The sequence below is a fragment of the Vanacampus margaritifer genome, chromosome 5, assembly GCF_051991255.1.
Source record: "Vanacampus margaritifer isolate UIUO_Vmar chromosome 5, RoL_Vmar_1.0, whole genome shotgun sequence".
NCBI classification, from domain to species: Eukaryota; Metazoa; Chordata; class Actinopteri; order Syngnathiformes; family Syngnathidae; genus Vanacampus; species Vanacampus margaritifer.
The window spans coordinates 29,532,484-29,559,594 of record NC_135436.1 but is presented as its reverse complement, the minus strand read 5'-3'; the positions used below and the strand labels follow the sequence as shown (position 1 = coordinate 29,559,594).

The following is a 27,111-nucleotide window of genomic DNA, read 5'->3' as shown; positions in this document are numbered from 1 at the left end:
ATGAAGGAATGACTCACCACAGTTAGCATTGAAATCCGCCAGGTTTGCGGAGGAGCAAATTCGAAGGATCGATTCCCGGGGCCGGCGCTAGCATTGCAACATTGCCGTCAACTTAGCAACCTTGTCGCTAGATTTAGCCACTGTTATGTAACCCTCCCTCTTTTGTTAGTTTGTGAACTGACTACACTTACTACTTAAGAAAATATTTTGTGACGGGTCAATCTGACCCGCTACATATCTAAATGTAACTACTTTTGTAACGTTTCGCTTAAACAAAATCATTGGTACACTTGTATGCAAATGCACAGGGATTTATTTAACCCACTTAAAATAAATTAAAAATGATTAAAAATTTTAAATGTTAGATTGGGTCAATCTGACCCACAACAAAACAGGAGGGTTAATAATAACTGCTAGCAACATTGTGTGGCGTTGCAGAGACTTCAAAGCAACTCTAATGAAATAAAGCTTTGATGGTATTTTCACTTGTGGACGCGGCGCGTTCTCACCATACGGTCGTCTCCACTTGGCTTTCATTCAACTGCTGGTAGTCCAGCTGAGCAAACAGTGGGAAGAGAACCTGGATGCCTCCGATGGAGTGGATGGCCCGATGGATGGAGTGAGTCACTGTGGCTTTCACATCCTGAGAAGAGACATCACACAATCGTTTGCACTTTTCACCGCGACGCGGAGTTCCGAGCTCCGACGGCACCGTTAGTGCGGAAATAAATTCTGAAGAGGAAGAAAATTGGTTAAATGGCTTGAATGATGATGGATTTATCTACCATTGTAGTATAATTTTAAATGTTCTAAGTGTCCCAAAGACATATTTATACGTTTTTTTAAAAAAGTTGTTTTAGAGCATACAGAAGGCTTTGATGCAGCCTCTGAACTGAAGAGAAGAATTGGTAGTTATTACAAAAAACGGCCAGCAGGTGGAAGCAAAAGTATAAGATATCAACCAGGACCATGTTGCAAAAAACTCTCGTTCCCACTGTTTGAAACAGATTTGTGAATAATGAGGAAATTTAGCTAAATTCTCATGTTGATTGCAGCAAAACGGAAACAGATAGAACTATACATTTTTTGTTATGGTGGACGCCAGGATAACATGGCTGCAACATTTTGTTGCTTATATACACAACATTATGAACATGAACATCATGCAAATCAACTTGCGATTGTGATTGGTTAGCTATGATCCAATCATGAACCAGAAGTGTTGACATCATCCAAATGATGCGTTTTGTTGGTTTGGACACACAAACGTAGTATTTATTTAAATCATGTCTGTATCTGATATTATTTATTGCGTACATATTAATTTATTGCAATTGTACGGAAGATAATTAGAAAAAAAAAGGTTGGCAGGAGTCTCACAAATCTGTCAGAATTCTCAATTTATTCTATTCTGACTTTCATCTCAGAATTCTGACTTTCTCACTTTAAAGTCAGAATTGTGAAAATAAAGTCAGAATCCTGCCAACCTTTTTTTTCTCTTCACTGGCCCGAATCCCTTTTGTTTGCTAGGAAAAAAAAAACGATAAAAGGGAGGAGCTTGAAAAAAAAGAATCGTATATTAAATCACAAAGGTAATATTGAGGGGGTAAAAGGGCAGTTGGATTATTTGGCAAAATGGTTCAGCCCTAGTGTCGTAAAGAAAGCAAAAAAAGAGGAAGTCCCCTGGCGTCAATTGTTTCCAAACGTTATGAAAGGCCCCGCAGGCATTTGTGACCGAACCTGAAGCATAAGCGCATGCGGCGAGTGCACAAAGATGGAGTTGTTTTCCTTGGGCGAAGACTCCAGACAGAGCTGCGCATCGGTGGCCTTGGCGTTGTACGCCAGGGCGACGGCGCCGGCCAGCTTGCCGTCGTACAAGACTTGCTTGTGATGCTCGGCCAGGTGGATGTCGCTCTCAGACTTGAACTTGAACGTGCTCTGGGGACGAAACGGAAGCAAACGAGGGTGAAATTAAAATATCGGCAGAGACAGATGAGGCTTTTTTGGATCCGTGCTTTTCATTACATGCTCGCGTTCGCGGGGGCGTGATTTCATTAGAAACGCACGCTTGTAGGCGACAGAATTTACCCAACAGACATCTTCGGGGTAGCCTCGTGTGTACCGACTCATCAACCCTTTGACAAATTGGAAAAATAGGATACAATTTCCGGCACATGTTGAAATCTTTCATACTTTGGCAAGCAAACAAAATATTTATTTTTTTAATATAGCTGCAAGCAATGATGAAGGGGCACTCACACCTACTTTTTAATGGCAAATCATCAAAATGGTCATTAAACTTTGACGCCACACCAAATTTAATGACCATCTGTCTAGGATATACTGTATGATATTTGGGCAAATTCCCGAAATTATGTCATAGAGCTCTCAGGCAGCGAGGTGGGGCCTGGTCACGTGGCATTCGCAATGCGAGCCCGAGGGTACTCTGACATCAAAAGGAGGTATGATGACAAAATGGCAGCCAAGCTTGTTCATAGACTAAATGAATTTTTTTATCTTGAGGCACCGCTGTACTTTTATGACTTCAGGGAAGTCAGACTTTATCGCTTTGGCCTAAACACAAACAGCAAATACAAAGAATAGGTTAAAAAAAATGTAATGGGTGAATTTGCAAATGCCAAAACTGAAAATATGCATGTATTAAGTGTACATTCGTAGGTTGGACTCATGAACCATATTTAATCGTCATGTTTCGGTTCTGTGGGTTTTGGGTTTTTGTTTGTTATGGGTGTTCTTGTTGTTTTTGTCTTGTGTTCCTGGTTTCTTCCCTTGTCTCGTTATGTCTAACCACGTCACCTGCTAAGAAGCCATTGTCACTGCCACAGCTGCCAAGTCATCGTCACAGCTAACCAAGTTGTCACAGCTAACCAAGTCGTCATCATCGCAGCTAACCAAGTCATCACAGCTAACCAAGTCGTCATCATCGCAGCTAACCAGGTCGTCCTCGTCAAAGCTAAGTAGCCATTGTCACCGCCAAGTGGCCTTTGTCACTGCCACAGCTGCCAAGTCATCGTCACAGCTAACCAAGTCGTCACAGCTAACCAAGTCGTCATCATCGCAGCTAACCAAGTCGTCACAGCTAACCAAGTCGTCATCATCGCAGCTAACTAGGTCGTCCTCGTCAAAGCTAAGTAGCCATTGTCACCGCCAAGTAGCCTTTGTCACTGCCACAGCTGCCAAGTCATCGTCACAGCTAATCAAGTCGTCATCATCGCAGCTAACCAAGTCGTCACAGCTAACCAAGTCGTCATCATCGCATCTAACCAAGTCGTCACAGCTAACCAAGTCGTCATCATCGCAGCTAACCAGGTCGTCCTCGTCAAAGCTAAGTAGCCATTGTCACCGCCAAGTAGCCTTTGTCACTGCCACAGCTGCCAAGTCATCGTCACAGCTAACCAAGTCGTCATCATCGCAGCTAACCAAGTCGTCACAGCTAACCAAGTCGTCATCATCGCATCTAACCAAGTCGTCACAGCTAACCAAGTCGTCATCATCGCAGCTAACCAGGTCGTCCTCGTCAAAGCTAAGTAGCCATTGTCACCGCCAAGTAGCCTTTGTCACTGCCACAGCTGCCAAGTCATCGTCACAGCTAACCAAGTCGTCATCATCGCAGCTAACCAAGTCGTCACAGCTAACCAAGTCGTCATCATCGCATCTAACCAAGTCGTCACAGCTAACCAAGTCGTCATCACAGCTAACCAAGTCGTTCTCGTCACAGCCAAGAAGCCCCAGCCAAGTCCAATCACATCCTGTCCAGTCAAGGCGACCGGTCTACTCGCGTCCTATACAGTCATGGCGACCAGTCTACTCGTATCCCTTCCAGTTATGGCGACCAGTTTACTCACTTCCCGTCCAGTCATGTTTGTCTGCTCACCTTTCTGTCTGTCTGCTATGGTTGATAAAATGTAAAAAATTTGACAATTTTCTTTTTTCTTTTTTTTTTAAGTAGCAGAAACAAATCTCATTTGAGTCTATTTTTCTGATAACACACTTGACAAGCTAAACAGCCCATGAACATAAAAAACGTCTGATCCTCAACAAAAATGCCCATGAGGAACTAAATGAGTTAATCCGTGCCGAAACCACCGCAAGGACTGAACGGAACACAAGCTGGAGTGTTGAACCGCGTTCAACCTTGCCTTCCAGTCCGCTGATAAAAGAGCATAAAAAAATAAAAGGCATTGTGCTCATCTGCTGTGATCAAGATGGAATAGAAGGCGGCACGCGGCGCATCGCGGAGTCTCTCTCATCCTTTCAAACATCTCGGCTCGCAGGGATGACGGGACGACACGAGCGACGGGCTCCGGCAGCCTGCGCCGAGACGCCGTCCCTCTGTGAAAATAATGATCTCATAAGCTGAAGCTGAAAAACACCCACAGGCATCGGAGCAGTCAGTCCAGTGGCCATAGAGTCGTAAAAAAAGAAAGAACGAAAGAAAGAAATAAGACTCCACAAGCTAGAGTGTGTTGGGCCACTTTGTGTCCTGTTGCCAGAAGCCATCATGGATTGTCGGGGTCTCTAACGTGTCAGATGGTCCTAAGCATGTCTTGGGATAGATATATATATATATATATATATATATATATATATATATATATATATATATAAACCAAAACATGCTTAGGGCCGCCCCCTCATTTATTTGAAGAACATTTCGACCTGACAGCATCTGCAGGATTAACTAAACAAATGTGAGAGCAGAGCATTTTTCTCTGTTGATTGATATTTAATTCTATTTCTATATATTTATTTTTGTATTTATTTCAACATTTATTTTTATATTTATTACATTTTTTGAAATCTCGTTTTTAATTTTATTTTTTTTACTTGTATTTATTTATTTATGGATGTATATTTTGTTTTTTGTTTTTAATTTTTATTCACTCCTAAATTTTTGATTTGTATTTTGTATATAGATTTTTATTTTCACTTTTATTCAATCAAGTCATTTATTTTAAATTTGGGCAGTTTTGGTCCTTGACAGGAACGTAGCTCGACCGCTCTGTTCTTTAACCACGTCAGATCGACATCGAGTCCACAAAGTTCCATGTGTGAAATCCAAATGTTTCTTACCCCAAAATGTGGGATATGTACCCCCTTACAACTGTACTATTAACCAATCATGATCATTTATTGGAGAAGAACCCCAACAGAACCTTGACCCGATGGCCTGATGTCGTAAAATAAAGCTCCAAAATCGCATTCCTGAACTGATGACGTGTCAAGATCATTTTTGTTCTGGGATTTCACAAATGTTTACGCGCGCAGAATACATCAATTCTTTCCGTCCCTTCTCGTTTTGCCAGCCACGCAGACGCCGTATTTAAAGATGCAAAAATCAGACGTCTCCAATTTGAGAAACCCAACTGCGTGTGCTCCATTCATTTCTTTGAACATGCAAAATGGAAACGGAGCTGCGAGGAAACGTTGCCCGTTTGGCACACGCAATCCAAGACGTGCCCGTTTAGAAGACGTCACCTTCCGCATCTGTTTGCATGAGCAATCAAGTTCCAGTTTTTCTTTTCTGCCACAAAGTGATCCTCTTTTTCGACAGGATCCCGCGCACACGTTGGGACAATCAGCCGTCCACGTTCACCAATCAGTGAGTCTGCGGTGGGTGGTGGTGACATCAAGCAAAGGCGGAAAAAGCCCTCGAGTGTGTCACCAGACGGTGCGGAATGTAATGCTTCGGAATTGTTTTGACGAGCCGATGTGATGAGCAGTAAAATAAACATCTTCTAACTTCAAAATCAAACCTGTTCCAACCTTGAAAGAGAAAACAGACGTAAGCATGAGATCATTTTATGATTTTTTTTTTTCTTCTTTTAATCCAATCAGAATGTCCGTTGATATTCTTGGTCCTGTGCGCAATCCACACACATTTGTCTGCCGGCCCCATTTTCAGAGGCGTCTTGCGAAGCCTCGCGCTGCTAAAAAAAAAAAACGCCAGCGAGCTGCTGTCAGACGACGACGTCCCTTGATATGATCTCCCCGTGAGAAGCTTTCAAGTCACAGAGACGTCGGCGGGCGGGAGAAACTGTTGCGTTATGTTTAGTGGTGGGGCAGAAGAAGAAGAAGACGGGCCAAGGAACTGTGTTGATGTGATGGAAGGAGATTCGTTTCAACTTGGAACGGAAAAAAAACACCATCGCCAATAAAAAAAAAAACATCAACCGTCGCCATCTTGTGCCTGTTGCGAGTGGACGTCAATTTAAGGCGTAGACCGATTATCGGTCTGGCCGATTATCGGTGCCGATATTTGGCATTTTGACAAATATCGGCATCGGCCTTCATACGAATCTGAAGGTCGATAAAGCTGGTATCTTACCGAGTGGTGAATGCTTGCGAACGTAGCGAGTTTAGGGTTTTCATCGGGATTTGTAAGACGTTTACAGTTTTTACTTGTCGCAAAGACATTTCAAACTGATTCAGACCATTTTTTTTACTGTCTTTTAAAAGCTTTTATGAACCCTGACGAAAACCCCAAGTTAGCCACATTTGCATTTGGCTCAGTGAGATACAGGAAACTTTTCATTTGTGTATTTATTTTAATTTTCACTTTATAAAACTCCCTACACCTTTAATGAGAAAAAGAAGAAGAAATAATGTTGACATTTTGAAAAACTTTATTTACAGTTACTATTTACTTGCTTAGTTTTTAATTAATCTTAACACATGCTGATGACCCTGGAAGCTCTTTGCAATTTTTGTTAGAATTTTTAAAGAAAGCTGTCAATTCTTTATATTTTCAAAATGCGAAGCAAAAGTATTGACATATTTTATTTTGACCCTACTATTTTCTCTTTTACTGCAAATGGACTTGAAATATCGGTCTCCTTGACTACTAATAATCGGTATCGGTATTGGCCTTGAAAAAAAACATATCGGTCTATCACTAGCCATTTTCTCAGGCAGGGCTCGATCGATCCCTATCGGAAAGCTTGGGAACATTTCTAAGATTTTTAGATGCATTTTTTTTGGGCTGTGAGGAATTCTTCCAAGGTCAACTTGTCAAAATGGACCTGCAACTACACCAATCAACACTGTTAGAAAAGCGGATATTACAATACAATATAGGCCTGCTTGGACTGAGCAAATCATATTCCTTTTAGGAGATTATATTCATAAACAGACATTATTAACTCATTTGCTCCCAAAAACGTATTTATTTGTTTGTTTGTTTTTTTATGCTAGAGCATACAGAAAGCTTTGATGCAGCCTCCGAACTGAAAAGGTGGCTTAAAGCAATGGTAGTTATTACAAAAACGGCCAGCAGGTGGCAGTAGAGTTTAAGAGATCAACAAGGGCCATGTTGCAAAAAAGGCTTTTTTCAACAGATGTGTGAATAATAATGAAACTTAGCTATATTCTAATGCTAACTGCTGCACAATGGAAACAGATAGAAACATATTTTTTTTGTCCTGATGAAAGAAGAGACTCTAATCTTTCCTTTGGTAGGTTCCATGTTTTTATAGGAATACAACACAATGTTTTCTGTGGGACTTGCAAAATGAGTCCAGCAAAAGAGCCGGGACGGCTGCGAGTGAATGAGTTAAATAGACAGCAAAAGCACGTGTCAGATGTAAAAAAAAAAAAAAAAAAGAAAGAAGGTACTTGACACACTCAATTAAAGGCCTCTCGTCTGCTGAACCACTTGACCGTCCTCCTCCAATTCACCCTACGGGCTGTGATACCTGTTGAGTGCCGCACTTGTGCAGCTCTTGAATAGAAGGTGTCATTGGGGGGCTAAAACAACCCACAACATTCAGATCATCGGTGGAGTCGGAAAGGAATCCAAGACGATTAATTGGATCACATTCGGGCCTCAATGCCAATTGCTGCAAAAACGGAAACAGATGCGAACAGAAGAGACTCTAATCTTTCTTTTGGTAGGTTTCATGTTTTTTTTTAGCAATAGAACACAATATTCTGTCGGCCTTGCAAAATCTGTCAAAATCCAGTAAACCAGCCGGGAGCGAAGGGGGTTGCTTCAGTGAAAATGGCTGCCAGTGAATGAATTAATGGGGCGTTAATTAATTAACGCCGCTGTACGTCCCAAAAGTTTTGAAGGTGCCTTCAAGAAGTCCGTCACAATCGTTTGGCAAAATATGGCATCTAACGAGCAACAAATCTTGAAAATGGGACGGTGGACTCTCCTGTCGTCCTTTTTTTTATTGTCTCACGTCACCAATAGAAAATGTGGTAAAAACCACAAAAAAATGGAGTGAAAGGATGAATAAATAAAATTAATTAAAATTAATAAAAATTAAATTAAAAATTAATTTATGCTATGTCCATTAATGTGTAGTAATGATGCCACGGACGTCCAACTTCCGGGTTTTACACATCAGCGCTGTTTCCGGCCAATCCAACACTCGCACCCCCAACCGCTATCTCGGCTAACTAAAATGCTTCAGACACTGAGACAGACACGACACACTCGCACCTGTCGAGGGGGACGCGCAACCGAGGGGCACAAAAGCGGAAGCGCAAGCACTGGGACGTGGCCCACATGTCGCAAACCGGAAACGGAAAATAAATTGATGGGTGAGAACCCGGAAGTCGGAAGTCCCGCCTCCTCCGTGGCAAATAGTCCATAGATGTTTACTACATCATTTTGAATGTGAGCCCGTCTCAGACGTCTTCACAAAAGATGAAAATCCGCTTTTGACAGGTATTTATTTCATGTTGTATGTTCCAAATATGCGAGTGTGTGTTCAGTAGCGTGTGGCTTGATCGATCTGAAAAGCAAAACCAGCATGAAGCAAAAACGCAATAAAGGACAAATGACTATTTTTGTCTCGTGAGAAGGAAGACATTATCCCCAAAAATATGCAAAGCAAACGGTCATTTTGCATCCCCAGCTGAGTAATAAAAATTCTCCCCCCAGAGTCTCCGTCTCACGATGTTATTTTTTGTACGTTGTTGTTTTTCCCAGAAGGTCATTTCTTGTTTACCCGAGCCATGATGGAAGCGACGCCACACATTACAGCAGGACACGACATCTTTCTCTCTTTTTTTTTTTTCTTTTCTCAAACGAGTAAAAGAAAATGCGGTGTGATTCCGCCGCCCTCAAGGTCATCCTACCTTATAGCCCGGACCGAGCTGATGGATGGCGAAGACCTGCGCCGGATTCAGCGCCTCGCCGAAGACGTAGACGGCTCCCAGCTGGCCGCAGAAGACTCGGTTGGCGTCCGCCGTCTCCGAGGAGCCCAGGAAGCACTTCTCGAAACTCTGGAGAGCGAGCGCAGGACGAGCGTTTCAAAGTTGGGGACGTTGAACAACGACGGATTTTCAAATGCATTTCCCTCCTGAGCACCTCCCATTTCTTCCCTCATATTCTGAGAAAAGGGCCGCCGCCACTTTGACCTTAGAAAATCATCAATGTAGTGTTTGGCCGTTGAGCTCCATTCCCGAATGGATGAAAATCCATTTGGCCGAATTAGGACTCACTCTCGACGTTTGGGAAGTGGGGAATATCGCTGTGATTTCATTCGGAATGAAAGCGGCTGCCATTACGACCTCTCTCTTATTTCAAAGTTATTTTACTTGAGGCGCTTCTTGTCACAATTGAAGACACTTTTCAGGTCTCTTGATAGTGTCGGTCACAAGCGTCCATCGAAATAGGATCCAGAATTACACTACACTTTATTTCATGTTTTATAATAATTTGTCTGTTTTGAGGGGGCGGGGTTATGCAAATGAGGGATGTTTAAACTGTCGGATGTCTTAAAAACGTCAGATGTTTGGATAAGTCTGTTGTGAGGGGGTTGTGATACTGTCTGATGCTCACCCATCTACTGCGGGGTCAATGCAGCTTTTGTCACCATGACAACGGTGGGCAGAGCTACTCTTTGGGACCCGAGTCTGAAAAAGTCAGCGTGAATCACAAACCACCGCGAAGAAAGTCAAATGCATCGACTGTATTTTCACTTTTACGAGATTTTACGAGTTCCGCTACTAGTCTGACGACTAAGCCAACTTTGTATGTGAGACAAAATATTTATTTTTATACTTTGTCAAGTGAAAAAAATATAGGACAATTTTATAATAATAAAAAAAAAGTTCTCGAACAAAGAAAGACTTTCTGGGATGTCAGATTTATGTGACGAAATCTCACAATCACATCTGAGACGGACGGGATGGGTGGAGGCGAGAGAGAGAGAGAGAGAGGGAAGGCAGAGAGAGACGCAGACAGAGACAGAGAGCGAAGGAGACGGAAAGAGAGAGAAAGAGACAGGGACAGACAGAGAGAAAGAAAGAGAGACAGAGAGAGAAGCAGAGAGAGAAAGACAGACAAAAAAAGACAAAGAGACAGACAGAAAGAGACAGAGAGAGAGAGACAGGGACAAACAGACAGAGAGAGACAGAGAAGAGACAGACAGAGACAGAGAAAGAAAGAGTGAGAGACAGACAGACAAAAAAGACAGAGAGAGACAGGGACAAACAGACAGACAGAGACAGAGAGAGACAGAAAGAGACAGAGAAAGAAAGAGTGAGAGACAGACAGACAGAGAGAAAGAGAGACAGACCAAAAAAGACAGTGAGACAGACAGAAAGAAACAGAGAGAGAGAGACAGGGACAAACAGACAGAGAGAGACAGAAAGAGACAGAGAAAGAAAGAGTGAGAGACAGGGACAAACAGACAGAGAGAGGCAGAGAAAGAAAAAGACAGAGAAAGAAAGAGTGAAAGAGAGACAGACAGACAAACAGAAAGACAGACATAGAGAGAGAGAAAGAAACAGAGAGAGAGAGACAGGGACAAACAGACAGAGAGAGACAGAAAGAGACAGAGAAAGAAAGAGTGAGAGACAGGGACAAACAGACAGAGAGAGGCAGAGAAAGAAAAAGACAGAGAAAGAAAGAGTGAAAGAGAGACAGACAGACAAACAGAAAGACAGACAGACAGAGAGAAAGACAGACAGACAAAAAAAGACAGAGAGAGAGAGAGACAGGGACAAACAGATAGACAGAGACAGACAGAGAAAGAAATAGTGAGAGACAGGGACAAACAGACAGAGAGAGGCAGAGAAAGAAAGAAAAAGACAGAGAAAGAAAGAGTGAAAGAGAGACAGACAGACAAACAGAAAGACATACAGACAGAGAGAATGAGAGACAGACAGAGAAAGACAGAGTGAGAGAGAGACAGACAGACAAACAGACATACAGACAGAGAGAAGAAGAGACAGACAGGCCGACAGCTAGATCTACTAGCTGCTAATTTGCTACATCTGTGAAGGTGTGACAAACACACATTTCCAAGCAATATAATAAAGAAAGAAAAAAAACCCAGTATTTCTCTTTCTTTCGTGCCACATTAGTGAGGGCAGTCGTTAACGTGAAGGCGCCGTCCATGAAGCACGCTGGTCATTTAAGCAATCTGCTGCGCCTGAGAGTGGAAATGTGAAGCTGTTTATTGGTCATCGAAACATGCAAATGGAGCGCAGAGTGCAAATCTTGCCCATCGGCCGCCCACTCCGGCAGCGTGCGAGCGCCGTCGGCCCTCAGACGCGTCGCGCTAACACATCTGTTTAGCATATGAATATTCAAGCGCGGCACCCAAATGGAAGACGGGTTTCTTCAGATTGAAAAAAAACAACAAAAAAAAACAGCCGCCGCAGAAAACGCAAGCACATCGATGAGGCGATTTTCAGAATATTTTACAAGGAAAGAATAAGCTTGCACTTGCGTCATTTGTGTTGACGTGCCAGGCCATGTCGCCGTAAGAAACCAGTTGGCCGTTGACGTAGCAACGGATCTCGCTGTTCCTCCAGCGGCTGTAGACGTGGACGATGCTGATCATGTACCACTGAGGGAGAACGAGAGCGCGGGCGCACATTTCGTCATTTCAACAACATTCAATATTTGCTTTGGTTTGGAGGAACAAAAAAACGTTTTGAAAATCATGTTTTCTCACTTTGTTTTCTGTTTTTCCCCCCTTAAGTTGCCATTTATGTCTCTTACCCTTTCTTTTTGTGTCCCCTTTAACAATATCAAACCCTGACCGCAACCCTATTGAGAAGTTGTAGAGAATTCTTTAAAACTACGAGAGTGGTGATAAGTACCAAGTCTGAGACGGTGTTGCCAATTTCGAAAAAGTAAAATTGAAATGCAACATTTTGATGTCACTTCTCAAACACATTTCTTTGTGGAGAGCCCCAGACTTGAACCCCACAAAAAAAAAAGAGAGAGAAAAAAAAACAGCCAAAAGGATTGCCTTGTTCTGAGATCTGCAATGGATACACTGTAAATAATAGATTATCCGAAGGGAATATATATTGGTTAAAAAAAAAAAAAGGCAAAAACAGCCGTCTGGCTGCATTTAAAGCAGCGATTGTAGTCAAGAAGGAAACATGTCAATTAGCTGGTATTAAATTAGCACTGAAGAAAGAGAAAGATGTCCGTTTACCAGCCACAAGTGTGTGTTTAGTTCTTTCGGAGTAACAGATGCCATTTGCATCAAAGCGCAACGTAAGGCACATAACGCTCGCAACGTGAAGCGTCACCGGCGTCATTTGAAAGAGCGGAAATTGCGGAAACTCACCTTCCTGGGCTGGAAATCGTATTTGACGCAGTGCTGGAAGCCTTTCCCTTTGGATTTGAGAGACGTGACGATCAGACAGTTGCCCACAAAATGTGCAGAGTAGCCCACGCCTTTGCTGGTGCGGAAGCTGTCATGCAGAAATGGACAAAAAAAATAATGCCGTCAATGGCACCTCAACGGACGATTTGAGAATGTTGGTAACGAGTGAGCGGCAAAAAAAAGGAGTGACGATGAAGTTAAATGAAGTGAAAAGGATGGCTTGCTTGAACGCAACGTCATTTTTTAGAGCGGTCCATGCAGAGCTCAGCATTCTGTTGTTTTGTTTTTTTTCTTTCTTTCAATCACACTCGCTTCAAAGCTGTTTCATTTCCATTCACAGTTGAACTTTATCGTAAAAATGACAAGCAAACTACAAAAAACAAAAGTCCACGAGCTTCATGGTAACCAAGTGACACACCATAGACAGGCTACAAAGAGGTTAGGGGTCATGACTGCATAAACTGCCGACATCCATCAAACTGCTTAAAAAGCGACATTAACTGCTGCACTTTTTATTTAATTTTAATTTGATCTCTTTCTATTCTGTTGTTTTCTCTTTATTGTAAACTGCAGCTGGACGGAGTCCAGGAAAAAGTTCCCCGCGGGGAAAATAAAAGTATATCGTATCGTATCGTATCGTATCGTAAACCTTTTGGCCCGCATCTTCTGTTATGATCACGAATATTGAGGACGCTGGACGGGCAGCAAACGCACATCTGCATGAATTAGCATACAAACTCATTCATTACACGTCGGCACCGTATTCTTGGAGAGAGAAAAAGCAATCATGGTTTGTACTTAATAACATCTGTAGAACAAATTCAAATTTAATAACATATACAAATAACGCATACTATGTTAAAGCTAAAAAAAAAAAAAAAAAAAAAGCGTCCAAGAAACAAATTATATCACATCACATATATACGTACATACCACCGTACTGTGCATGGAAATAAGTGATCTTAACTTATGTGGCAGGACTAGTAACCTTCTTACTACTAAAGTACATTTAAATACCGGCACAAGGTAAACATAAGACAAAATGACTACTTCAGTGCTTTACTGGGCAAAGTTTTTACTTTTTCCAAAGGAGGCCGTCGTGAAAAGTCCGAGCAAAAAGTCAGTGTGGCGAAAATGAGAAAAATGAGAAATGTGTGTTGGATTATTACAAGTCTATGTTTTATAACTGTAGTATTTCTCCTGCGAAGCGAATGTTATATTTCAAACAAGGCTACAAATCTGTGCTGTTTACATTTTTCTCGTAGTTTCCATCAACGGGAAAGAAAGTACATCACGCTGGTTGGAACTCTAACAAGGTGGACCTAAAGGTCAACATTTTTATGACATTTATTTCCGATGTGGTTGGGACAGACGTGAGGCCACCGGCGCTTGGCGGTTTAGGATTTGTCGCTGGCGCGGCTCGCTTCGCAACAACACTGACACCGGCGCTTCTTTTGGAACGGCCGCTTATTGCTTGCACATCTGCTTCGGTCGCGCCGTGCATGCGCCGTGGGAACGACGTCGATAAACAACAAAACTGTACGAATTAGACGCAGCCACAAAGTAAATAAAAGAGCAACAGATAAATACCTCGTTGGCCGCTTGCCGTCAAAAGAGGTTAAATGACCGTTAATATCCACGAAGCTTCTTTCAGCGACGGCGTATTAGGGCCATGTATAAATATAGATTTTTTAGAGCGTGGGGGGCAATGAAAACTCGGAAATTTACCACTTTATAAAGTGGCAAAAATGGACCGATTTTAGAGTGTATGGGTAAAAAAAATGGACAAATCCTCTACTTGGGTCGATTTGACCCAACTTTGAGTCAAGAAATGGGTCTTTTAGTGTAAAACAACCCAACAAAATTAAATATTGGTCAGATCCTTTATTTATGTTGAAAAAAATGGGGTCATTTTGTATAAGACAACTAACTCAGAAAGTCGGGTCAAATTGACCCATGAAGTGGATCGGTCCATTTTTGCCACTTTATAAAGTCTCAAATTTGCCACTTTAAGAAGTAGTTAAATTTATGAGTTTTCATTGCCATACGCTCTAAAAAATATATATTTATACATGGCCCTAATACGCCGTCGTAATAAAGGACTGAAAGAAGCTTTGTGGATATTGACGGTCATTTAACCTCTTTTTGATCCACAATCGGGTTACTTTTGACCCAACTGTTTTTTAGAGTGTATGGGTAAAAAAAAAAATGGACAAATCCTCTACTTGGGTCGATTTGACCCAACTTTAAGTCAAGAAATGGGTCTTTTAGTGTAATACAATTCAACAAAAATAAATATTGGTCAGATCCTTTACTTATGTCAAAAAAATGCGGTCATTTTGTTTAGGACAACTCAGAAAGTTGGGTCAAATTGACCCATGAAGTGGATCGGTCCATTTTTGCCACTTTATAAAGTCTCAAATTTGCCACTTTATGAAGTGGTAAATTTATAAGTTTTTATTGCCACCACGCTCTAAAAAATATATATTTATACATGACCCTAATACGCCTTCGTAATAAAAGACTGAAAGAAGCTTTGTGGATATTGACGGTCATTTAACCTCTTTTTGATCCACAATTGGGTTACTTTTGACCCAACTGTTTTTTAGAGCGTATGGGTAAAAAAAATGGACCAATCCTCTACTTGGGTCAATTTGACCCAACTTTCTGGGTTGTCTTATACAAAATGACCCAATTTTTTGTTTTTGTATTTGTTTTACACTAAAAAATGTTGACTCAAAATTGGGTCAAAATGACCCATAAAGTGGATCTGTCTATTTTTGATCCCCAATTGGGTTACTTTAGACCCAACTGTTTTTGGAATGTGTGTATCAATTTAACCAAAAGCCAAGTCTAAGCATTAACATTCAGCATATTTTTTTCCTTAACCTTAAGTTTTGTTCACGCCACGGCTGATGCGCAGCCTTGCACCTACAGCACAGGTATCGCTGAGAACGCTTCATATGGGGTGAAAAGCAAACCCGCAGGATGGCTTTTGAAGTCAACACGCTTTTCTTGTTGTTGACACGGCCCGCCTCCAAGCTGTGAAGATTAGCTTGACATATCTCACACCCCGTTGCCACCTGAATACATAAGAGCGGGAACCAATATTCCCTTCTTTTTTCTTTTTTTTTTTTTCTCCCCATGTCGCGAAACCCGCAACGAGACCCTCTCAGATGAAAATCTTTTCAATGAAACGTCCGTGATGAGAGTCAGGAGCGAGCAGTGTCGACGCACTTAATGACTATCCAGGACCAATATTCTAGGACAGAATGCACATTGCAAGCCTTTTAATATTCCCCGAACACGGCGCGGGCTTTTGTATTTCCGGAGAAAAAGCATTTTGACCTTGACGAAACGCCGCGTGTTCTCCTAATCTACTCGGACGTGAGGTCAGGGGGGCTTTCAAACAGGAAGTGTGTGACTGAGCTGCCATGTTTGCAGGTCTCCTGAGAGCAGCGGGGACGAGCGCTAATGCGATGCTAAAGCAATTGGCATGATGTGGAGGGGGGGGGGGGGGGGGGGGGCTGGGAGAAGATCGGCTGTACGAATAGATAGTGCTGCCTTGAGATACAAGTTGAATTCTTTTAAACCACTTGCATCTCAAATCATCTTTCTCAGTCAAATGAATTAAGACATACGTGAAAAATAAAAATAACATAATTAAACAGTGTAAGGGGACAGTACAGTACAGTTTTTTTTACAGCGGAAAAACGAGAATAGTAGTATTGCGACTACTGTTAAGTCACTCAGTAAGATTGCATTGGACATAAAGAATAACAAACATATGCGTGTGAGTTTTGTCATATTAACTCATTCACTGCCATTGGCGGCTATAGACGTCAAAAATACATTTGAACTATTTCTATTAGTTTAACATTTTTTTTCCACTTTTGTCAACAAAAGTGTGAAAACCTAGAATTTTTTTATTGTACATTTTTTTATTGTACATTTTTACAGATGTAAAATTTGTGATTAATCGTGAGTTAACTAGTGAAGTCATGCGATTAATTACAATTAACATTTTAATCGCCTGACGCCCCTAATTTTTTTTATTCTTTTCTTTTTAAATCGCGTCAGGTGAATAAAAATTTTCATTGTAATTAATCACATGACTTCAATAATTAACTCACAATCACAAATGTTTTATCTGTTCTAAATGTACAATAAAAAAATGTTTTAGGTTTTCATACTCTTATTAACAAAAGTGGAAAAAGTGGAAAACTAATAGAAATAGTTCAAATGAATTTTTTACCTTTATAGCCGTCAATGGCAGTGAATGAGTTAACTGTAGAGGTGCAACGATCAATTGACAACTAACCAAATCAATTTAAAATTGCCCAAATCCTCACAATTTCAGCCTCTCATCTGTGAATACCCTCAAATTTCGGTAGTCCTCCAAGAAAGCAGACTTGTGTTGAATCAAAGTAAAATATTTGCAAACATCTGCTTTTACTTTGGAAAACAATGATCGACATTTTCACGGATATTCTGACATGTTACGCACCAAACAAGTAACTGTGTCTCAATTAATTTATGTTTGTGCATTTTCTGCACTGCCAACTACAGTAGAAATAATGTCCTGTTTAGGAAAATACAGATGGGAAATAAAACATGTTTTTATTCATTTATCCTCTATTAACTCATGCACTGGCAGCCAGTTTATACTGACGCAACCCCCTTCGCTCACGGCTGTTTTACTGGATTTTGTCAGATTTTGAAAGGCCCAAACATGGAGATTAGAGTCTCTTTCATCAGAATTTTTTTTATATTTCTATCCGTTTCCATTTTCCAGCAATTAGCATTAGAATATAGCTAAGTTTCATTATTATTTGCAAATCTATTTAGAGTTGTAAATAATTGAGGGGTTTTTTTTGCAACATGGCCCTGGTTGATCTCTTATACTCTGCTGCCACCTGTAGTACCTGAAGTACCATTTCTTTCAACCGTTCTCTGCAGTTGAGAGGCTGCATCAAAACATAAAAATACTTATTTGGGAAGCGCTGCTATGTGGAAGAACGCCAAGTGGGCTGACTCTTATGTGAAAGCGCCTCATGTTTGTGCGTTTGCTCACCAGTAGAGGTAGGGCTTGTCCTTGTCCACGTTGATGTTGTTCAAGGGATCCATCCGGAACCAGGTGTTGAACGTGAAGCCGTTCTGGTAAGGCCACTTGGCGATGGGAGGTAACGCGATGGCCTATCGAACACACAAGTCACGATTACGCTGACGCAATTTTAGCATGGTGTTTATTACCTCATTCACTTGCAGCCATTTGCACTGAAGCAACCCCCTTCGCTCCCGGCTGTCTTACTGGATTTTGACTGATTTCGCAAGGCCCACAGAATATTGTGTTCCATTGCTATAAAAACATGGAACCTACCAAAATAAATATTAGAGTCTCTTCTTTCATCAGGAAAAAAAAATCAGTTTCTGTTTTGGAGCAATTAGCATAAGAATATAGCTAAGTTTTATCATTATTCACAAACACTAGGAAAAAGAGCTTTTTTGCAACATGGCCCTGGTTGATCTCTTATACTCTACTGCCACCTGCTGGCCCTTTTTGTAATAACTACCATTGCTTTAAGCGTCCTCTTCAGGTCGGAGGCTGCATCAAAGCCTTCTGTATTATCTAGCATAAAAATAAAAATAAACATATAAATGCGTCTGGTAAGGAACTCTGGTAATATTTAAAATAGAAGATATTTATATGTTTTTGGGGAGCAAATGGGTTAAATATTGCACACAAGTAATACACTTTTTCTTTAACTAATTCTGAAAATAACTAAAACTAAACAAAAATCAAGCATTTTTTTTTTAAAAAATAATAAAAACTAACAGAACCACCCTGAAAATGAATTAAAACTAGCTTAAAAAAAAAAAAACTCAAAACAAAAGTAACTAAAAATGAAAATTCCAAAACTATAATAAGCCTGGCTGTGACTGCCGCATCGCAGCGCATAGCAGCGCATAGCTTAGCTAGCGATCAGACGTCTTCGCGGGAGCCTGGAAGCATCATAAAAGGGATGCTAAATGATTGTTATGGACGCAGGATTGTCATTTTAGCACACAAGTAAATGCACGCACACACACACTCACACTTGCGTAAAGTAAGCAATTATTATCTCGGCGGACATGTTTTCACATGTTTTACCGCTATGCAAATGTGCAAAATGTTTGCTTAGCTCATATTAACATTCATCTTCCACCCTGCGGCTCATTTTCTGGAATAAATAACACCTTACGCACTACAATAAATTCAGCTCCTGCTAAATATGTATTAAGCAGCCAGCCTTTTTTTTAAATAAATCTCACCCTTTCTGGCGTCATTTGTGCATCTCGCTTCATTTATTATTCATATAACAAACAACTGCAGACCGATAAAATGATGCATAATGGATACCTGGGATTTATTTGATTTAGGAAATGTCGTGAAATATATTTTTACGGGACTTTTCTTAGATGGTGTAAAAAAAAAAAAAGACAGAGAGGAAGTTTTTGTGTTTTTTGGGGTCACAAATGTTCATTTCCCAATGAAAGCTCACATTAGAAACGGTCACTAGTTGGGTTTCCAATCCACTCATTTTTAAAACTGAATGCAAAAGCTGGAAATTCGAAAAAAAGGGCCCAAAATTCGCCCAAAAAAGTTTGACGCTACGCGGGAGTGAATTTTGAAGCATATCAAAAAAAAAGGAAAATGCACATTTTGGCTATGGAAACAAGTGTAGCCAAAAAATGCTGATTGTAGTCCCAAAGCAATGGCAGACGATAAAGTAAGGTATGTTTGGGGGGGGACAACGAAACAGAAATCTTTTGGCAATTAATTAAAGAAACGAATATTATTAATACCATTTTAGATGGAAAACAGCAACAACAAAAAAGCTATGGGTTATTATTAATTAATTATTAATTATTAATTTAAGAATTACAAAAGCAAACTCATACGACGTCATCGCACGGCGTAGTCGCTTCCTGTTAAATTACTGGTGGATCACATCTCTTAATAGTGTATAGCGCCCCCTACAGCGGCGGAGTCCCCTCTCGTTGGTCGCAAAAGAAGAACAGATGGAAACGGGCAGAAGGCGCATTTCCGTGAATTTGCTTACAAAATTCAACCCCATGGATGGAAACCCCAGGAAAGTCTGCGCAGCTTCACGCTTTCTTTTCAGATAAAGTTTGTACTGCTGATAACTAAAGAACTGAGGAAAAGGCCACAATTTTGGCAGGATTCAGAGAAGAGCGCCGACTTACAGCAGCACTGCGACCGGGGAAGTTGAAAAAGGCGTCCGATCCGTGTCTCTGGGGCATCTGGTTGAGGACGGCCAACATTTTGACGGCGTGTCTGGGCTGCGGAGGGGAAGCAGACGGCGATGGTGGATATTGCGGCCTTCCGGGCTGGCTGGGCTTGACTCACCCAGAGGCCGCCTTCGCCTTGGAGCATGCCGAAGAGGAGCTTGACCTCCTGCACGGTGATGCTGTAGCTGGCCAGCACGCCCAGCATGTCCACCAGCAAGTCTTCAAAGGCAAGCAAGACACAGGTTCAAGAGGGCAAGCAAGCATGAGCTTCCTCAACGCGAGGTCAAAAGATGAAAAGCAGACAAGAGATCAACTTCGGATTTCATTTTCTTGCATTTGCTTTTTTTTCATTTTTTATAAATCAGACAAGCTCACTGGTTTTCTTTTTGCTTACACATCAATGTGGCAATACTTGAGCACGTGTGAGTTTTCAAATGTTTTTTTGTTTTGTTTTTTTGCTATTTGATGACATTTCTTTGATGGACGATGGAAATATAATTTATTATATTTTTGTAATTTCTTAAATATGATTTTTTTATCATCTGATAATTGTATAATTTTTCATCTATATTTTTTGGTTTTGTCAAATATTTCTTTATTATTTTTTAATATTCCTATTTTTGTATCTAACATTTCTGTATTTTTCCATATGAATTTACCAGTATTGCTGTGGTTGCCGTCAATTATTTTTGGGGTCAGATGTCTGTGTATTGGTTTCTAATATTTTACGTAATATTTGTGTATTTCACAAATATTTTATATTCTTATATAGATGTTTGTCTAAATTGTGCAGGGGGTTTTCTTATATTTTTTTCTAGTATTTCCTTCAATTTTTTTTCTAATATACTGTAATTATTTTTGTCTGAAATGTTAGTATTTTTAGCTTTTTTTTTTATTATTGTTATCTTGTCATAAGTGTATTTTCTTAAATCTAAAATGTTTGTGTTTGTCAGTCAGTATTTTTTCCGTCAAGTGCTTGTTGTTCAATTTAATGTAACATTTCAGCATTTCGCGACTAATATTTGTGTTTTCAAAAAAAGGCTGATGGATATTCGACAACTTTGCCTTCATTGACAATGGAAAACATACTGTATATTTTTTTGCCTCATATTTTGTCCAGAATAGTATTTTCCTTCAAAGATCCTATTTTTCAGAGAAAATATGTTTGTATTATTTTGTCAAATTGTGTATTTTTTTCTTCCACATTTGAGCATTTTCTGATATTTTTCAGTCCAATGTTTGCGTGTAGATATTGTGTACGTTCAGCTAATATTTTAATCTCTGCTTTCATCTAAATTCCATCTACTGCTTGATTAGTTATTGCAGGGAAAACAAAAAAAAAAGATTAGTTATTGCAATTCTAAGAATTTCATACTTGAATGGTTTTGTATTTTTGGCTAAATACCGCATTGTCGTATATTTACATTTGACTATTTTGGATTTGTATATATGTGTCCATTTTTTTTTTTTTTGCTAATCAGCAAAGCAGCCGTTTGCACCTGCGATCATGTGGTCCACCGAGCTGATCCGCAGCAGCAGCCGCTGGATGAGGCCCACCTCGGTGCTCATCTGCAGGTTGCGCACGCTCTTGCGAAGCACGGCGCTCAGTATGCTCCAGATCTCCGCCTGGCAGGCGACGTCGCAGTGCTCCAGCAGCGCCGGCAGGCAGCCGATGCCGTCCGCGTCTTGAATCAGGAAGTTGCTCTCCAAATCGAAGTCGCCGGCCACCAACTGCCGAGCCAGATGAGAGACGTGCGCGTTCTAACCGTTGCTTACCAATGGAGCAGTTAACGATATTTGGCAACAATCGGTGCACAAAAGATTGACGTTGACAACGAATTCCTGTTCCATTAACATTACTTCTTATCAATCTGGTTCTTCTCTTACCGATTCTCATTGGGCGATACTGTGATCCAATTTTCACTTCAATTATGAAGTCAAAAGAGAGCTTCTAACTTGCATCAAACCTGCCAGGTTATCAGATCACTTAATCTACCAGGTATAGATTTTTTTCACACACACGATACATTTCCTAAATGATGACAATTTGGCCACTATACTATACGCTATACTACTAGAGTATATTTCATTATTCGCAGCATGGTTAAACTTGGTGCCATGACCCAGATTACTAACTTTTGAAAATATTTTCAATGCGGCATTCTAGGGGTGTACCATAAAAATAAATAAATAAAAATAGGAATCGCGATTCTCATTTAGTACGATTAAGAATCCATTTTAAATGTCCTAAAAAAAATTACCCTTTATGTGTGTGCCTTTATTGGGAGTGATGTTCACGTTGTACACGATTTGGCCACCTAGGGGCAGTGTGGTTCAGTTTGTTCTGATACACTGTTAAGTTGTAGCCACATCAGAGAGTAGAAGGAAAAAGTCACAATCAAGTTATGCCAATAAAAGTTTTTGGGGTTTTTTGCAGCTTAGGAAGCTCATATGCTGGTGAGTAATGTTAAGATGCTTCTCTGTTTACATTCCTGAAGCGTTTTGTATGAATAGCCGTTCTTTTGAGTGATAAAAGTGCCGCGAGTAGTGCGCTAATTAGCATTAGCGAGTCAGACTCATGACGATTCTTTGCGCATTTATAAATTGAAGCAGAAATCATTGTCAAGCAAATCATTATGAATCGAAAAATGATTCTGAATCAAATTGCAGACCCAAAAATCGGAATCGAATCGTGAGACGAAACGAATCGTTGAGGGCAAACATCGAACACATTTGACCTCGTTTTTCAAAACACCTTCCACGCAATTATCAAAACCTACTTTCTCGAAAGTGCCGTCTCCGCAGAGAGCTGGCCGGGGGAGCCTCCCAGAAGCACATCAGAGAAAGGTGAGCGTCAAACCGGCCTCGCTCGCGGCAGCCACAAACCAAGAAGGCTCAACACTAAGAATTCTTCTCCTCCTCCTCGCACTTGCATCATTTTCAGTGTTGTTCGAAAAGCACCGCTGAAAATGAATCGCTCCAGCTGCACAGCCCCGGCGGTCAGAGCACGTTTTTGTTTGTTTTTTGAGAGCAATCGACAAGTGTAATCGTGAGGAAAGCAAACATAACCTTCCAAGGAATCAAATTACAGTTTGGGGGGGAGGCAAGGAAAGTCTGGTGGGCCGCCGGGCTAAATAAAACAATGGGGGAAAGCCTGGAAATGTTAAAAATGTAAACACTGTACGGCCAGCATTCAGTCTCCCTCCCAAGCAATTGACCTCAAGTAACATCTTTTTGACCAACACTTCGCACATTGAAACTCAGGCAGTCGAAAAGAAGGCGAAAATCATCATTCAAGCATACAAAACAGCATTGTCAGTGTCGGCTATAACGGGGCCACGTGTGCTCTACAACTACAGATAGACCGATATGGAATTTTTTCAGGGCCGATATGATACCGATTATTATTAGTCAAAGATGCCGATAACCGATATTTGGAGCCGATATTTTCACAGGGAAAATATTGGCATCAACTCAACTTCTTAAATGATTACATTTTTTAAGCATATGTTTGTTAAAGAATTTTTAGGGTTTGTAAAATATTGGAGTTAAAAAAAAAATCTTCTAAAAAAAGATTTTTTAAAAAGTTCAGGGAGTTCCCAGGGGCAGTAGCATGTCTTCAAAAATTCAATAAAAACTTAGTAAATAGCTCCCTGTTGTTGTTGTTTTTACAGTAAATAAAGTTTTTAAAAAATGTCAAAATATCTCAAATAAAATTTTATATGGTGCAGAGAGTTCCCAGGGTCTGCAGCATCTCTGCAAATTGAAATAATGAGTTCATGGAAGTTAACACTTTTTTTTTTAAATGGCTCCATTATCGGCCGTATGAGTCTTCAAATTGGCCGATATTGGCCGATATTCGTCAAAAGGCTGAATATCAGCGTCGATAATCAGCTCAGCCGCTAAATCGGTCAATCCCCATCGACAACTACTGCATTTCATGGCGAAAATGTCTCAAATGGTGATAGGAAGAAACACTTGTCACCTATATTTGAGGTAAGGCACTTAATAAATCACATTAATTAAAGTATTGCATCTCCCTTAAGTGAGGTGGCTCGTCATCGCGTTCCCTTCTAAAATGTATGATCACAATTTGACAGTGTGTGAAAATGAAATCGCCTCTCCTTTAATGAAAAGTGGCAGCCGCGTCCTTTTTTAGTCACAAATAATGGGTACGAAATTTGAAAACAACAAATCAATACGGCAGTTCATCAAGTTCAACAAGCATGAAATTAACCCAGCGCAAGAAGCGCATGTGGCGCCACGTGCGCGTGCGTGTGTGCGTGAAAGAAAGTGAGCGCCGACAACAACACGTTGGTGGGCATCAAAGTGTGGAGGTGGAAAACGGGCCTGAGCACATTACGGTGATTGACAGTGAATGGCATAGGTGGGATGGAAACGCAGCAGCGGATGGACACGGGTTCAAGGAGACTACAAGCTGAGCATTACACGCCAACTATTTCATTTTGTTACGGCGCAAGACAGGATGAAACGGCTTCGCCGAGAAAACCGTGCGCCTTTCAGACGCTAAGTATGACCCTTTCAAAATGCAATTATCGCTACTACGATATCTTTAGAGTTGCCGAGAGAAGCAATTGTGTTTTGCCCATTTGAAAGCAAACAAAAGAAGATGAAGACGTAAACCACAGAAAAAGACAACCGAGATGAGAAAGACGGGATGTCGGACGTCACGGGTGAGTTACGGTGCCAAATGCTAACAAAGCTATTAACAAAAAGTCGATTTTTCTTTTTTTTTTCTAAGTAATATTTGTGGATTTTTAGATTCATTTGTATACATTTATTTTCTAATATTTGTGTCAAATATTTTTTTAAATATGTAATCTATATATTTTTTTGGTGGTGTAATATTTTTGTTAAAGAATTTCTAATGGTTTGGTAATTGTTTGATTCAATATTTTCTCAATTTCTTTAACATTTAATATTTTCTCAATTTGTGTTTTTAGCTAAGACTTTTTGGTCCATTTCTTTTTTTTATTATATTAGTCTGTTTTTCCCTAATATTTTTATGTCTGTCAAATATGTGTATTTTTAAGTTTTATCATGTCTATTATTTTCTTCGTTTTTCTAGTATGTGAGTTATTGACAGATTAGTTTGCTCGATCCTCTTTTGTGAATTATTATTTTTGGTGTGACCAATAGAGAATTAACCAATTTGGGACTTTTCTTTTAAAATACATTTAAAGACAGGAAGAAAAAAATAATAATAATAAAAAATAATCTGAATTTTGTCCTATTTTTTGTCTTATTTTACTGGCGTGGCTTTGGTTTGTTTTGTTTAGATGGTTAATTGTCAGCTCCATAAATTGGATTTAAGTTGAAAATATGATGCGGTGCAACCAGGCAGCCGTCATCTGGTGTCACCATTGTCCAAAGCTTTCCATGATAAATGTATGTCCTAAATTATAGATGATATATATGAGAGTAAAATTGCAGATAACAGCAAATAATAATAAAATAAATATTTTGATGAGTTTTTTTTTTTTTTTAGAATAAATGACCTGTGCTGGGTCTGGTCAAATCCTTAAGCGTCAATGGCACATGTACTGAATATATTATTTGGTCTACTGTAGATAATCCATCCCTCTATTTTCCCCCAATATATATTTTTTTAAAAGTCAATATGTCTTTTGTGTATTTTTCATGAAATATCCGTATACTTCTTGGTACGGTGTAATTTTGTGTTTTAGATTAGTCTAATATATATATTTTTTTTTCTAAAATTTCAGATTGCTTTCTAATATTTTTGTATTTTATCGCCATTTGTGTAATATTTGTGTATTTTCCGTATTTTTTAAATGGCCTGAAACGTTTAGCATAATATGGATGGCTACGCATGATGGATGAGGTCTTCTCTAACCACATCAAAAAAATAAAAAAATTCATTTCAGTGGTTTGAAATAAATAGAAGAAAAAAGATGGTTAGCTTGATTTTTAATTTGGGAAATTGCCGTTCCTATCTACAATTACTCAAAAGACGTCAACATCCTTTGTTATTTCCACCGTTATTTTAAGAAGAAAGCTTGCGAGGGCGTTTTATTCCGAAGGCACGTAAAGAAAGTCGTTTTTTGTATTTGCATTCAAACAATGACGAAAGCGTACGCGGCAAGTTAATGAGGTGTCGGCAACGTGCATGTCTGAGCTGCAATTGAGGAAATGTTGGGGGGGGGGGGGGGGGGGTTAGGCCAGAGCAAGCTGAGACAAATCCATCCTCAAACACAGTCAGCCAGTTAACTGCTGCGGGAAATAACACGAGCCGCTAAGCCGCTGTTCTGCATGCATGCAAAAAAAAAAGATTGGAAAAAAAGTGGCCGCCGGAATAAATGGCGGCTTCTCGTCTTTTTTTTGTGTCTGGAAAGCCACGCTAGCTTCGACTGGCCCGATTCTGCTGCGAGGATTCGAGGCCGCTTGCCCAATCAAGTTCCAGAATCTCATGCAAACAGGCCACTGCTCGTCTGCACGACTTCTGGGTCAACGTCGAGTACTACTTTCCTGACCACGACAAATCGGAGGTGACAACTTGTTGACCAACAATGTCATCAATCCACCAGGCCAATCCACCACATTTGATTTATGGAATGATTCATTATTTTATTAACAACTCATTTGCTGCCAAAAACGTATAAATATGTCCTTGGGAGCATGGTAATATTTAAAATAGAAGTCACAATTTTTTTTTCTTATGCTAGAGCATACAGAAGGCTTTGATGCATGCTTCCGAACTGAAGAGAACACTCGAAGCAATGGTAGTTATTACAAAAACGGCCAGCAGGTGGGAGCAGAGTATAAGAGATCAACAAGGGTCATGAAAGAGCTTTCTCTTTCCCCCACAGTTTTAAACAAATTTGTGAATAATGATTAAGCTTAGCTATATTCTAATGCTAATTGCTGCAAAAAGGAAACGATAGAAGTCACTCTAATCTTTCTTTTGGTAGGTTTCATGTTTTTATAGCAACATAATATTCTGTGGGCAGAAGGGGGTTGCTTCAGTCAAAACGGCTGCCATTGAATAATGTAAACTATTTTACACATTTATCTAACACATTTGTTGTTAACTCGAACCTGTGGCTTTATTATGAAATCAGTAAATTATGAAAACAGAACTATTTTACACTATTGCTTAAAAAAAAACAGCAACTATTTTAACAATGCGTCATTAGCATAAAGTCAAATGGGTTTGCTTCCAAATCTTGAA

General features: G+C 40.1%; 1 protein-coding gene across 5 annotated transcripts in view; it reads right to left on the bottom strand.

Moving 5' to 3' along the window:
* The window catches only part of nbeab (neurobeachin b), a 223,230-nt gene that overhangs the window by 169,241 nt on the left and 26,878 nt on the right, over positions 1 to 27,111 (bottom strand). For all 5 annotated transcript variants that reach the window (XR_013294247.1, XM_077566748.1, XM_077566749.1 and 2 more), the window contains exons 2-10: positions 21,398 to 21,629; positions 20,017 to 20,117; positions 19,854 to 19,949; positions 17,680 to 17,801; positions 12,567 to 12,693; positions 11,712 to 11,831; positions 9,109 to 9,255; positions 1,741 to 1,938; positions 510 to 643 (exon numbers count right to left, since the gene is read on the bottom strand). Coding sequence is in view for 4 of the 5 variants with exons in the window: in XM_077566748.1 (XP_077422874.1) it covers positions 510 to 643; positions 1,741 to 1,938; positions 9,109 to 9,255; positions 11,712 to 11,831; positions 12,567 to 12,693; positions 17,680 to 17,801; positions 19,854 to 19,949; positions 20,017 to 20,117; positions 21,398 to 21,629 (1,277 nt within the window). In the remaining variant the exon portion in view is untranslated. The remainder of the gene's footprint in view (positions 1 to 509; positions 644 to 1,740; positions 1,939 to 9,108; positions 9,256 to 11,711; positions 11,832 to 12,566; positions 12,694 to 17,679; positions 17,802 to 19,853; positions 19,950 to 20,016; positions 20,118 to 21,397; positions 21,630 to 27,111) is intronic.